This window comes from Poromitra crassiceps (genome assembly GCF_964638095.1).
Source record: "Poromitra crassiceps genome assembly, chromosome: 1".
Classification (NCBI taxonomy): domain Eukaryota; kingdom Metazoa; phylum Chordata; class Actinopteri; order Beryciformes; family Melamphaidae; genus Poromitra; species Poromitra crassiceps.
Genome location: NC_139623.1, coordinates 29,489,574 through 29,503,756, shown reverse-complemented (window position 1 = coordinate 29,503,756; position 14,183 = coordinate 29,489,574). Strand labels below are relative to the sequence as shown.

The 14,183-nt window shown below is 44.5% G+C and overlaps 1 protein-coding gene across 2 annotated transcripts in view; it reads left to right on the top strand.

Annotated features, from left to right (window-relative positions):
• LOC310773329 (glutamate receptor 3-like) overlaps positions 1 to 14,183 on the top strand; it is a gene marked incomplete at both ends in the record, with an annotated part of 166,662 nt that overhangs the window by 40,624 nt on the left and 111,855 nt on the right. For both annotated transcript variants that reach the window (XM_083633204.1, XM_083633203.1), the window contains one exon: positions 2,216 to 2,455. In XM_083633204.1, coding sequence (XP_083489330.1) covers positions 2,216 to 2,455 — 240 coding nt within the window. The remainder of the gene's footprint in view (positions 1 to 2,215; positions 2,456 to 14,183) is intronic.

The following is a 14,183-nucleotide window of genomic DNA, read 5'->3' as shown; positions in this document are numbered from 1 at the left end:
CATGTTATCAGTTGCAAAAGAAGATTGTAAATCCATAATTTCAGGAGGAGCTGCTGCATGCTGTTAATTGTTGTGATGTAGACTGTGCCCTGAAAGACTGGGGAGAATGTTAATTGTTGTGATGTAGACTGTGCCCTGAAAGACTGGGGACAATGTTAATTGTTGTGATGTAGACTGTGCCCTGAAAGACTGGGGAGAATGGGGAATCGTCTGCTCTGACATTTCCATGTCTCTCAACAAGCCTCCTCAAAGATAAAAGGGTGAGATTGTGCATTTAATATAAAGAAAGGCCCTTCAAGTCTTAAAAAAAAGCTAAAATATTGTCCTTCAAATATGAAACAACGGCACAACAACCTCTCTGTGGCTGTTGACAGTGGTTCCAGCGTGATCTTCCACTGGTGATACCAAACAGATGCAACCTATGTTGCCCCTGGCCTTCCAACAAACACCAATAGATCTTATGTGTACACTTAGCACAGTGGAAGGCCATGAACAAATGGGCAGAGGAATAATAAATTGCTGGAGGGGAAGAGGGTTGAGTTGAGCTGTGGAGGATGTGTGGATGGATGAATCGTCTTGATGGAGGAGTCGAGCAGAACACGGTTTGGCAGCTGCTGAATAACATGCAGCATTGAGCTCCAATGTAATTCATGGAGAGATCACAGAACTGTGAAATTATTTGACTGTGTTTGCAGACTTTGATGTTTGACCCCCCCCCCCCCCCCCGTTTAGCCTATAATCTCTAATTTACAATCCATTTCTACATTACTGCTTATGCATTTTCAACCAAAATGTGTTTCCCAAATATTAGCTAGAGATGCATATGTTGCAAGGTGAAGGTTCCTCCGTGTAATTGCTTTTCCACCATGGGATTCGCAGAGAAAGAGCCCTCATTGAACCTGGTAGGAACATTACATGATGAAACATGGACATACGGTATTGAGCGATTGCAGTGAACAGTGGTCTGCAGGGAGCAGCCAGATGGTCAGAAACAGCAGTGCAGCAATATTGGGATCACCCACCTTTACCTCTGTTATTATGAACATGAAGACACGTGCAAGCAATAGCGGGGTCACATCCTTGATATGTTCCTGCTCGGTGTTATTAAACCATTTATTATGTACAAATAAAATACTTACACCTCGTAAGTCCAAAGTGTCTGATGCGCAGAGTGTTTACAGCCCAGGCTCATTTGGATAGGCCCGCAGATGGCAGCAGATAAGGATACATCTTTGATAGTGCAGCACAGTCCAGCGCTTGCACATTTTGCATGCTCATGTTTCAGGGTATTTGTCCATTAATAGCTGTGGCCAGTGCACTGATTTCCCCATTCTTTCTAGTTGATTACCCAAGCAGTTGCATTTAGCCCAAGGAGAAGTGAAGGGCACCAGCCAAGCATAGCCATGGGGAGCAGACATCCCACATGGCACCCATTTATTCAAATAGCTGCCATTTCACTATGAAGATTAATGCCATTCTCACCTCTCACCCTTACATTAAAGGATTATACCCACAAATGTCCCATTAGTAGATGTAGCAATGTTAACATTCCATACTGTATATTTGTAATTTTACTGGACTCCAACTTTGTCTGATAGGTAGAGGTGTGACCAAGTCTAAATTTGGATTACCATGTGTAACCCGCTTTGTGTAGTCCCCCGTAGCTGGGGATCGAACCGGCAGCCTCCGACTAGCAAGGAGGCTAAAGCCATATGGCTCTATTCACCTTATGTACACCGCCCACTTGACCGAGTTGTGTTACAACTTCCTGTTCAAAACACCGTCTGTTTCACCTGCTCAAACCTAGTCTGACTCACTGGTGGCTTTTTATACAGTAGGGGTCTGCACACAGCTAAGACAATGAACACAATATAAGTGCTGTACTGTCACAGGAAGTGTAAACACAATAGGAAGTAATTGGCTGATCCCTGCGTTGGAACATAAGGTGAGTAACGTCTTTCTCTTCGGGAGGGGACGACCGCTGGCTACCGTGACACATGTCAAGTCCATGTCATTAATGGCAAGTTTCAAGTCTAAATGTAGAACACCAAGTTAAGTCAGAGCAAATCCAGCGAGTCCAGAATACATTTTATATCTTAAAGAAAACACAAGAGCTGTTTTGACAAGATACATACAGAGTCTGCTCTCCTAAATGACAGTTTTGTTGTTATTGTTTTGTCCCTGACCCCGGCCTGCTCTCTGTCTCTGTTGCCAGTCTGCTCCCAGTTCTCCCGAGGAGTCTACGCCATCTTTGGCTTCTACGACAAGAAGTCCATGAACACGCTGACGTCGTTCTGTGGGGCGTTGCACACCTCCTTCATCACGCCCAGCTTCCCCACTGACGCCGACGTGCAGTTTGTCATCCAGATGAGGCCCGGCTTGCGAGGAGCAGTCCTCAGTCTGCTCAACCATTACAAGTGGGAGAAGTTCGTCTACCTTTACGACACAGAGAGAGGTAAGAGCTGCCTTCTCTTCAAGTAAAACACACACACTGCTGCGAACACCGCAAACTAACATTCAGCATGTACACAGCAATGTGCATCCTGGTGGCTCACCTGGTAGCACGCGTACGACGGAGGCTCGGTTCTTCGCGCGGCCGACGCGGGTTCGAATTCGACCCGAGGTCCTTTGCCTCATGTCATCCCCTCTCTCTCTCCCTGCCTTTCCTGTCTGCCTACTGTCCTATCTGAATAAAGGCAAAAATAATACCGTAAAACTTCAAATAGACGCCGAGTCCCATATAGACGCCAGGTCTGGAAATAAGTTTTGGTAAATAAACGCCCGGGCTACTATTTGGAGTTTTACTGTATTTAAAAAAAGCATGTAGCCTACAAGACAAGAAATCTCCGTCGTAAGTCATTTAGTATAGTATTGAGTCCTAAAATTATAATTTTCTTCAAACAAGTGAAGAAATCTGTCAATGGGGTTAGGTCATTTTACTTCTTTTCAAATGCAAATCAACTTATTTCAAGGATTTTGTAGAATCAAGTGTCATTTTCTTGATATTCTGCGAAGTGAAGCTACATTGGAAACAAGTGGTTATCTCACCTCATTGGCAGAATCTTTCTCTTGTTTTAAGAACAACTAGATTTTTAATGGATGAATACAGCATGAGACTAAATGACATGTTAAAATGGATGTTTTTTTTTGCAGTGCACTATTTCATTTTGCTTTCCCCTACCCATGTAGGTCATCTCAGCCTAAATGTGAAGAAAGTAAGTGGTCACATTAGACGCGTTATTATATAGACTGCAACTGCATGTATATCACCGCAGTCTTCAATATGAAAATCCCTCATCCCCAATCCTTATTCTAAGTGGTCTAATACATTTTAATCTATGCCAGTAATGATCCTAAATTGCTTCAATATGTGACTGAAGGCCACTCAGAGAGGCAGTCAATAGCTCCTTGCTCCTGACGGAGTGAGTCATTCACAGGTGCTGCCGAGCCGGCGCTGTGGTGCCACTCTGAGCAGCTCCAAACGCCTCGCTCTCTAATCCTCAGCACTCCCTCATTATCATTCAACTCTAATTGGATGATATAAAGACATACAGTAGCACAACATACTTGCCACTTCGCCATGTACTTGATGGCCCCTCGCTCCCCTGATGTAGGCCAACTATTTACAGACACGGGCCTTCGTAGTCCTCCAAGGGTCACAGCATCTGGAGAGGCTGGGCTAAGAAAGAGAACCAGTGGCGTAACGATCTGTGTGTGATGATTCTCGACCACAAGCAGACTGCGGCCTGTTTACAAGGAGATGTGTGCTTCACAGGAAAATAATTACACTTAGATGTGTTCTTGTGTAATGTCTTGTGCCACTGTTTCTTGAGCAGTGTCTTAATACTGCTAGTACATGAGCTTTCCATCCTGTTTGATATGTCACATTGTCTATATGCTTTTGCCTTATGTAAGTGATGTATTATGTCTTTCAAAGGGATGTGTAGATGTACAGTAGAGGTCCTGGGAGCGTACCTATGTTCCCCGGGTTCTATGTTCCCCGGGTTCTATGTTCCCCGCTCCTGCTAAAAAGGGTTCTATGTTCCCCGGGTCCTATTTTCCCCGCTCCCGAAAAAGGGTGCTATGTTCCCCGGGTCCTATGTTCCCCGCTCGTATGCGTAAAGTTGGCGAGTGCAAACCGCAATATCTCGAGGTTGTGAGACTTCATTGACAGCCTGCATGAGGGAAAGCTCGAGTCTATAGGCTCAGATGCACACATTCGAGTCCAACAGTAAAAATAAATTATAAGTTGGTGACTGCGCGGCGGCAGCAGCAGCAACATGCTATCCATAATATTACATTTTTCAGAGAGAGAGAGAGAGAGAGAGAGAGAGAGATCAATATTTGCAACATTGACGCAGCACAAATCGTCTCTGCCTATATAACCCACAGACATGCACAAGTTCTGTAAAGCCATTCAAATAAATTGTTTAATTTAGCTTGATATGTTTCCCAATGTTTTTTTTATATTATATATTTTTTATTTCATTAATAGAGCATGTGGACTTATAGGCAACGAAAACAAATAGGCCTGCTTTAATGGCTTTCTTTAGCGGATAAATCACCTCCACCGACAGCTAATAGGTGGCAGTTTCTCACCAGTTCTTACTTAGACTACTTTGAATACCAAAATATAATAGCCTGGGGCTAGGCTACATATCAAGCGAAATTAAACAATTTATTTGAATGGCTTTACAGAACTTGTGCATGTCTGTGGGTTATATAGGCAGAGGCGATTTGTGCTGCATCAATGTTGCAAATATTGATCTCTCTCTCTCTCTCTCTCTCTCTCTCTCTCTCTCTGAAAAATGTAATATTATGGATAGCATGTTGCTGCTCCTGCTGCTGAATGTGTGCATATATCTGAGCCTATAGACTCGAGCTTTCCCTCATGCAGTCTGTCAATGAAGTCTCACAACCTCGAGATATTGCGGTTTGCACTCGCCGACTTCACGCATACGAGCGGGGAACATAGGACCCGGGGAACATAGGACCCTTTTTCGGGAGCGGGGAACATAGGACCCGGGGAACATAGGACCCTTTTTCGGGAGCGGGGAACAAAGAACCCTTTTTAGCAGGAGCGGGGAACATAGAATCCGGGGAACATAGGCATGACCCCAAGGTCCTCTGTGTGCAGCCTGTGCTGCTAAATGTGTTGAAGCGTTCAGTACTGTGCAGCCTGTGCTGCTAAATGTGCTGAACCGTTCAGAACTGTGCAGCCTGTGCTGCTAAATGTGTTGAAGCGTTCAGTACTGTGCAGCCTGTGCTGCTAAATGTGCTGAAGCGTTCAGTACTGTGCAGCCTGTGCTGCTAAATGTGCTGAAGCGTTCAGTACTGTGCAGCCTGTGCTGCTAAATGTGCTGAAGCGTTCAGTACTGTGCAGCCTGTGCTGCTAAATGTGCTGAAGCGTTCAGTACTGTGCAGCCTGTGCTGCTAAATGTGCTGAAGCGTTCAGTACTGTGCAGCCTGTGCTGTTAATGTGCTGAACCGTTCAGTACTGTGCAGCCTGTGCTGCTAAATGTGCTGAAGCGTTCAGTACTGTAGTGCATTTAAACTATTTTTACACTGACATTGAACATTTCTAGGACAAGAGCTTTCCGTTCTCGCTTCACTCGCCTCACTTACGCTTCACTTTATGTATTTCCATGGCTGCTGGGTGTTTTATCCACTGCTCGCACATGCAACAGATTGGCCGCCGATTCTCACTGAGCCATTTTGTGAATTTTTGAAGTGTGCTGTGCGAGGATTGGTTTTGTTGTAGCCAGTTTTCTGAAGGAAGCGAGTATGTTTGGCATGAAACAAATAATCCCTTCCTTTAACATAGAGAGAACAGAGATCCTTCCATAATTGTGATTTATAAATTCAGTGTCGTGTTTGACCTCATTTAGGAAGTGGTTATTGCTTGCAAATTTGGGGGAGGGTGGGTGGGGGGATTTGGCAGATTGCAGAAGCTGATAATTGTTTGGCTGGCGTGTTTGAGAAAAAGTGATTACGGAGGTTATTTCTCTCTTGGGCATGATCAGCCTTCCCACACGTCCTGATCTGGCCCTTGTGCTGCTCGGCTTAGGTGGCCACTTTCACCTAGCTGCTGTGTCTGGGCTGGAGTGTCTCCATCTGCAAGAGTCTGCTGGTCTCCACAGCGTGACACAGTGTCAAAGTCATGCTGGTCTCCACAGCGTGACACAGTGTCAACACAGTCATTTGGGATGGCTTCCCACAGCTTGTGTTTGCTGAGAGGCTTGGTGGACATCGTACTCTGGCTGCCAGTCCCTGCCTTCTCCTCACATGTCAACGCTCTGGAGCAAGATAGTCACTTCAATCTTCATTATAAGAGGAGGGCTGTGCTTAAGACTAGCAGGGGACATTCAAGAGTTGTTTGTGTGACTGTGTATCGGCAGCTTGTGAGAGAATACAACAGCAGTGTTTTACAGTGATTTACTCCTGTGGGTTAACACACCTGAACAGAGCATTTGAACTAACCCTACCATGTCAGCTTGAAATAAGAAAAATCATTCAAATGAACATTTAAATGCCCTGCTGTGGATAAGTGCATCCTGCCTTCACCTTGAAAGTGATCTTTATCATGGCCTGAAGGCACAGCTATCACAAAAAGTCCTCTTTCCTGGCTATATGATGGCTTTGACTAGAAATAGAAAATACATGTTCAGAGATCCTATTCTACCCCATGCATGAAACATCCACTTCATTTTCAGTGTGATTTTGGATCAATCTCTTTTCAATTTGGGAATCATACCTGGCTCCCACTACATGGGATATTCAGAGCTGCTCTTTAAAGGAATGGGAGTTTGTTACCTTTCCATGCAGTTCTTGAACAGCACCTGTAGTCCCTCTAGTAGGATCAACAATATATACCAAGTTTGATGGTGTTACGTCAATAAATTCAGAAGTCATACCGGTATGGCTTTTTGTGTGACGACACACCCACAACCACAGCCCCCTTTGGCCAGTTGGCAGGGGCAGTTTTAGGATTAGATGTTTGGCGGGGCTCGGCCCCCAAACCGAATATCCTGGACTGCAAACCCCCTGGGGGGGTCCGGGGGCATGCCCCACCGGAAGATTTTTTTTACTTTTTAAAGTAAAAATGAATAAATCTGGTGCACTTTGAGAGCAAAATGAAGAGGCAAGATCTCTGAAGAACTACACACATCTCATTAATATCCTCTTTACTGTTCTGTTGCTTTACAATGATGATGAAAAAATAATAGTCTCACTATATATATTCTGCATACAGGTAGAATGGTAGGTAGAATACTGCTTGCTTAAATACAATGGCGCAGGGAAGAACTCAAGTACAAAGTAACATTTGCTTTGTAGCCATAAACAAAAGTAAAATAATAAAATAACAAAAGGGGAATTTCCTAACTTTGTTTGGAATGATGCTCAGGATGTGATTATCCGAGAGCTCACAATAGGTCATTTTATACAGTATAAGGTCAAGTAAAAAAAAACAAAATCATCACATTTTGAAATGGTTACTATGAGGCCATATCGCATCACACATCATGTGGTTAGGCTCTTTGGAATCACAATTATACAATTCCATGACTGTTTTGGCACCACAGTGTGCAGAAATAGGGAAACAAAAAAGGCAAGAATAACATATTTTCACTGCATGCAGAACACTGTCTTTAGGACCCTGGAGCTCATATACCCTATGTAGCTGACATATGTCAAACATGGCTGTAAAGCTAAGGCCATGTCCACACGGAGACGGAACCGATCTTTTTTTTTCGTTTAAGAAAAGTTTTCCATAAACACGGAATCGTTTCAAGAAATGTGTGTATCCACATGAAACCACTGAATACCACTGAAACCGCTGTAGTATATATGCCAGGCCGGTAAGTGGCGCTGTAACGCTGCCACAAAGTACACCAAAAACAGAGAATAAGACAATCTCGTCAATAATGGCATTCAACCACTAGGGGCGCACAGAGTCTATAATGTGTATCTCACTGTAGCGAGCAGGTTAAACCCTTGGCTTTGCGGGGTACTATTAGTAGCCTCTGTATCTCAACTCTAGACGAGGTTTGCCATGTCGATGAATAAAATGATTAAACCTATACAGGCAAATGCAGAGCTGTTCAACAGGGCTGATAGTCTCCCTGTAGCCTACAATATAGAACGTTAACTATCGGTGACGTTCCTGATACCAGCCACTTCCATGATCTTTAGACATATATTGCAAACACATCCCAGTGTATTGGCCACTCCTGCAAATTACAGCACAGGCTAAATGATGCAACATAAATATACATTATATAAAGTCATGGCATAAATGTGTTTTTATTGAAAAGGTGGCGTCAAGTAAGCTAAAGTCTTGTTCGAGTGGAAGTCACAGTGTGGTCGTCAAACCTATCGCTTCACTATATACATTGTATTTGCGAGGGCTATATATAGAGCATCCCGAGGATGTGTGTTACACTCAGGGTTTACATTTCATTTCATTTCATTTTGTCCAATATTCAAATATTCCAGAATTGCATGTTGTATTAAAAATAAATATTATTTCTATCTAACACGTTTAGCCTGATTTTGTTTGTGTTATTTTAAAAACTTAGCCGCCGCTAAGCTTTCTGGGAAATATCCGATGAAGGGAGGGAAGGGGTGGATGAAAAGAGGCAGCTGTGGAGAGGCTCAGTAGCTGTTGCTGGCCGAGAGAGGTGGGGCTATGGCGTCATCGGTTCAGGAAAGATGCGTATGGGTTGTAAACACAGAAATGCAAGGGTGGCGTCTTCAGATTTGTTCACTCTGGGACCCGGTTTCAAAAATTAGCGTATTCTCCCAGAACGTATACTCCCAGAACGCTGGTTCCATCTGGACGAAACATCCATACGAGAAAAAATGTTAGCGGATACACCTAAACTCGTCTCCGTGTGGACATGGCCTAACACTCATGTTGTTCTAATTAGCACAATTTCATTCAGATATCTTGATGTGAGAGGTCAAGGGACCCAATTGAGTAGTCATGCCCATTTACATTTGTCAAAGATTTTGCCGACTTTGGAGCTATGTTACACCCGCTTCCCAGCGAGCTAGCATAACATGGCTGGTACCTACAGATTAGTCTGGATGTCTAGTATTTTTTGGGTGGGCTCAGATGATTTTTGGGTGGGCTCAAGCCCCCCCAAAAAGGGTCTAAATACGCATATGCCAGTTGGTATGACACGTTAATCAGTTCTTCTTTGCCCCACAATAAATCTTTCCACAAAGTTTTGTGCAAATCTATTCGTAACTTTTTGAGATAACCTGCTAACCAATAAGCAAAATCATAAAAATGCATAAACACACACAGACTGCACATTGAAGGCATCAAAGACAACACATTTATCCTATACTGTACATACTGGTAACACATCATCGCTGTCCTCATCGCTCTTGACCCGGGGGGCGGGTGGACATCTGGGCATTACCAAACCAAGTAGTGTGTCACTTCCACTTCATGACTTAATATACATTAGACGTTTGCGTGCTTGTGTCGTTGCCGTCCAAATGAAGGACTACAATCTAATGACCAAAGCTTTTCCTTCTTTCTCCCACCACTCTGTCACTTTGGGGGAGGATTTGCATTGGGTGTGTAATCACACTGCACTGGCTGCTGCTGAATGTCTGCTTGGTTTCGTCTCCGCAAGGAAACGTCTGATTAATTGCGCCGTGCTAAATAGCTGCACTCAGCAGTCAGGCACACAGGCTCATTAACATAGAGTGGGTGAGAGAGACAGAATGGCACGAAGCAGCTGTTCCGCTCCGTGAGCACCTTACTGCACCCACACTTACCCCCACACACACACACACACACACACACACACACACACACACACACACACACACACACACATACACACACACACACACACACACACATACACACGCTGTGGATAACAGTGATTTCCTCCCAGTCCCAATACTGGGAATGTGGCATCAGCCGTGCACTGGAGTTGCATCGATAAAGCTCTTCTGCTTCAGGAGAGCTGTTTTTCTCCTTGCTCAAAGACTCCATTATCACTGGATTTCAATGGAGCGCAAAAAACGACTTTGTTTTCCATAGGACTACGGTATTCACCTTATGTAGCCCCGCCCACTTGACCCAGTTGTGTTATAACTTCCTGTTCAAAACACCGTCTGTTTTACCTGGTCACTAGTACTGTACTGTCACAGTAACTGGCTGACCCCTGTGTTGGAACATAAGGTGAATACCTGAAAAAATAAACTATAAAAAAAAATACTTAAAAATAAAAGTACTTATGTGCTCTTGTTTCTTCTGTGGAGAGTGTATATATTTAGCTCCATATTTACATCAGCAAGGATCCTATCTGACTTAACAACCCGTTCTCACTCCGAGCGCGTAGCATATTGACGCTTTGTCCCGTCCCTTGTGCGTCGCTTGTTACTAACATGGTACCCTTGAGCGACCCATGAAACGACTTGGGCTTTCTGACTAAACTCACCCCCCATGCCTAAACCTAACCTCCCCCAGACCCTAACCCTAAACCTAACCTCTCCCACCCCCCACGCCTAAACCTACCTCCCCCCAGACCCTAATGGGGGAGCAGTTGACTAATGGGGGAGCAGTTAGGCTAATGGGGGAGCAGTTGCCATAAGCGTCAAAGATGACTTCCATGGGTTTGCATTGAGTTTAGTCGGAAAGCCCAAGTCGTTTCATGGGTCGCTCAAGGGTACCATGTTAGTAACAAGTGACGCACAAGGGACGGGACAAAGCGTCAATATGCTACGTGCTCGGAGTGAGAACGTGTTGGACTTAAGGTGCCTACACATTAATCCTAATAAAAATTTGAAATTAAATTAAATGAAATTATCCGTGGTAAAACAGCTCTGCACACCCACTGTCCTGTTGTTTTCCTATGGGGGAAGAGCGGCACTTCTCAACTAGGCAGCAGCACTGCCCTTGGCGACACACACAGCTTGATTTTGCCACTTTGCTCTGCGCTCAAAGTTCAAAATATCTCAACGCTGACCTACTGATCGATGACCTTTCATGAGCGCAACCAATCAGAGCAGAAGGAGATAGCTGCTGTATGTGACATAGTGCCAGAGGCAGATTTGCGCTCCGCTCACCAGATCGCTCTACTTACCCTTAGAGTAGAACCAATTGTGGCCGTCTGGGTAGTGTACAGGTTAAAGCACTCGCCTACCACTGTGGAGATCGGGTTCAAACCGGCAGGGGTACTTCCGGCTTGGTCAGGTTTTCCTACAGACACAATTGGCGTACAGTATCTGTGGGTAGGAAGCCGGTGGGGTGTGTGTCCTGTTCCGGGGGTGGGGGAGGGGAACTGGTGGGAATAGCATAATCCTCCCACGTGTTATGTCCTGCCAGTGAAACTCCTTGCTGTCAGTTGAAAAGAAGTGGCTGGCGTCTGTAACATGTATCGGAGGAAGCATGTGCTAGTCTACAACTCTTCCCAGATCAGCAGAGAGAGAGTTGAACGAATTGCAAATTCTCTGTGGGAATCCGATTGCCTCTAGATTTACAGTCGGGCCTGGACCGCGTTTGAAAAAGGTTGTTGAGATGCTGTGTGTCACTGTGAGGTGACCTCATCAGTGGTGAAAACCTCAACGGGGTGCGTGTGCGCTCACTGAGAAGTTACAGCCTAGCTTAGCTCTGTCTGAGTGCTTCTGTATGAAGCAAACCTCCGCTGCTCTGGACAGCCCACTCCACTCTGCCACAGGCCAAAAATGGCACCAGTTGATCCTGGTACATCCACGCATGCAGAGGCAGCGCGGCCTGAAAACAACACCAAACGCCTTGGTAGCTGCTAGCTGACGTTCTACTTTTTGTTGTTCAGCCTACACAATCATATGTACTGTATGAATTATTGATGTGGAATACCTGATCCTTTTCCCCACAAGTTTCAGACCTTGGAGGGAAAATTACAGCAGATTAATAGGGAAGTGAGAATTTATGAATTTTGACATGATTTATATTCCTCTGGCTGTATTTGTATTCCTAATTAATTGAAAGATGACTGTAGACTCACTCCATCATAAAGAACAAATATAAATGAGGACAATCTGTTATTATCAACATGATTACTCTTGGGCGTCCGGGTAGTGCAGCCATATACCTACCAACATGAGGGATGTGTTCGAGCCCCTGCGTTACCTCCGGCTTGGTCGGGCCGCGGCGTTCATACAAGCACAATTAGCTGTGACTGCGGGTGGGAAGCTGGATTAAGGGTATGTGGCCTGGTCGCTGCACTAGTGGCTCTGGTCAGTCAGGGTGCCTATTTGGGGGGAGCGGAACTGGGGGAAATAGCGTGATCCTCCCAAGCGCTACGTCCTGCCGGTGAAACTCCTTGCTGTCAGGTAAAAAGAAGCGGCTGGCAACTGCATATGTATCAGAGGAGGCATGTGCTAGTCTGCAACTCTTCCCAAATCAGCAGAGGGGGTGGAGCAACGACCGGGACAGGGAATTGGCCAAGTACAATAGAGAGCCGCAGGGATGACGTATTTTTGTAGTCGGAACGCGGAAGTCCCGGACTTCCTGGTTCTTCACTGTTTCTGCCTATGGGATTTTTGAATGGGTTTTTGGCGCGATGCTTCAAATAAGGTCTGTGGGCAACGCAAGCTTAATCAAATGCGAACCAGTGTTCAGCGGGATAATCTTCACACATGAGGACTACTTTCATGAGTTTTGAAGCGTAAATGCGAGCCCTAGAAGTAAAAAGCTTGTGCTAAGCTAATCCAGAACTACACACAGTGTCGCATAGGCTTCCCCGTCACGTCACCACTCAACCTGGAGTGTTGATGTGTGCGCTGCTGTGCACTGATTACCCCTGGCTGAACGGGCTGAACCAGGTGAGGGAAAGAGAATTTCCGTGTTCGTCCTTTGAAGTGATGACATTATTGACGTATAATATCCCCGTCGACTCAACAGTGTAGTCTCATTTAGACGTTTGCTAGCTAGCCGCCCTTTTAACGGCACGTAAAAGCTTAAAAACTCATAAAAATGGTCCTCATGTGTGAAGATTATCCTGCTGAACACTGGTTCGCGTTTGATTAAGCTTGCGTTGCCCAGAGACCTTATTTGAAGCATCGCGCCAAAAACCCATTCAAAAATCCCATAGGCGAAAACAGTGAAGAACCTGGAAGTGTTAGCATCGATGTTTTCTGGACTCATTCCTTGGGCTCTCTATTGCAGAGAAAATGGGGGCTGGGGGGGGATGTGAAAAAACATGATTACTAAATCCCAGAGGTGGAAAGTACAAGTACTTGAGTGGTTTTTGTACTTAAGTATTTTTATAAACGCTATACTTTTACTCTTACAGGAGTAATTTTAATACTAGATATTGTACTCTGGTACTTTTAAATGTACACTGAGTAAATTCAGATTTTTTGTTTTGCATACCGCACTATGAAAACAGTATGGTAGCATTTTCGACTGCTTGCTAACAGGTCCAGAATCACTTCTGCATTTAGGGAGCGCCCAAATGGTGGCTTGCGCTCAAGACTGGGCAATTGAATTAAACAGGTGTAGACAATCAAATTGTAATAATCCCCATTGTCAGATTAGTTCAGAAATCTCACTTTCATTTGACACTGCTGATTAGGGGTGCTCCAAAAAATAGATTCTGAAAGGATCGCGATTCTTAATGGCACGATTCCTGGATCGATTCCAAACTCCCAAGAATCGATTCTTAAAATCGTAAAAAAAAAAAAAAAAAAAAAAAATTACAGTGTACCTGAACGCAACATGCAAGATACCAGCTGAATAAATGTCCAAATGTTCATGTCATTTGTGTACTGTACTGCCACGGTGCCACCACCTCTTGCACTTAAGAACTCTGGTTAATGTATTCCCCCCAAAATCTATAAATCCTTCTCAAAGTCTACAGATCCCCCCCAGCCTATAAATCCATCTTATCTGAAGAACATAAGGGGGGAATTCCCCCCTAGTTTGCAAAATGAATTTAGGCCCTGACTGTAATACAGAAGTTGAATTTGAAGTTCAGCATTAATACATTTGTCATTTTTTGTCTTATATTTACCTTTGTGTGTTATTGCAATATAAAACTACATAATTGAGAATCGATTCTAGATTCTGGAATCGAGAATCGTTGGAATCGAGAATCGTTGGAATCGAGAATCGATTCTGGAATCGGATCGTGACCCCAGGAATCGGAATCGGATCTGATCGTGGCTTAGCC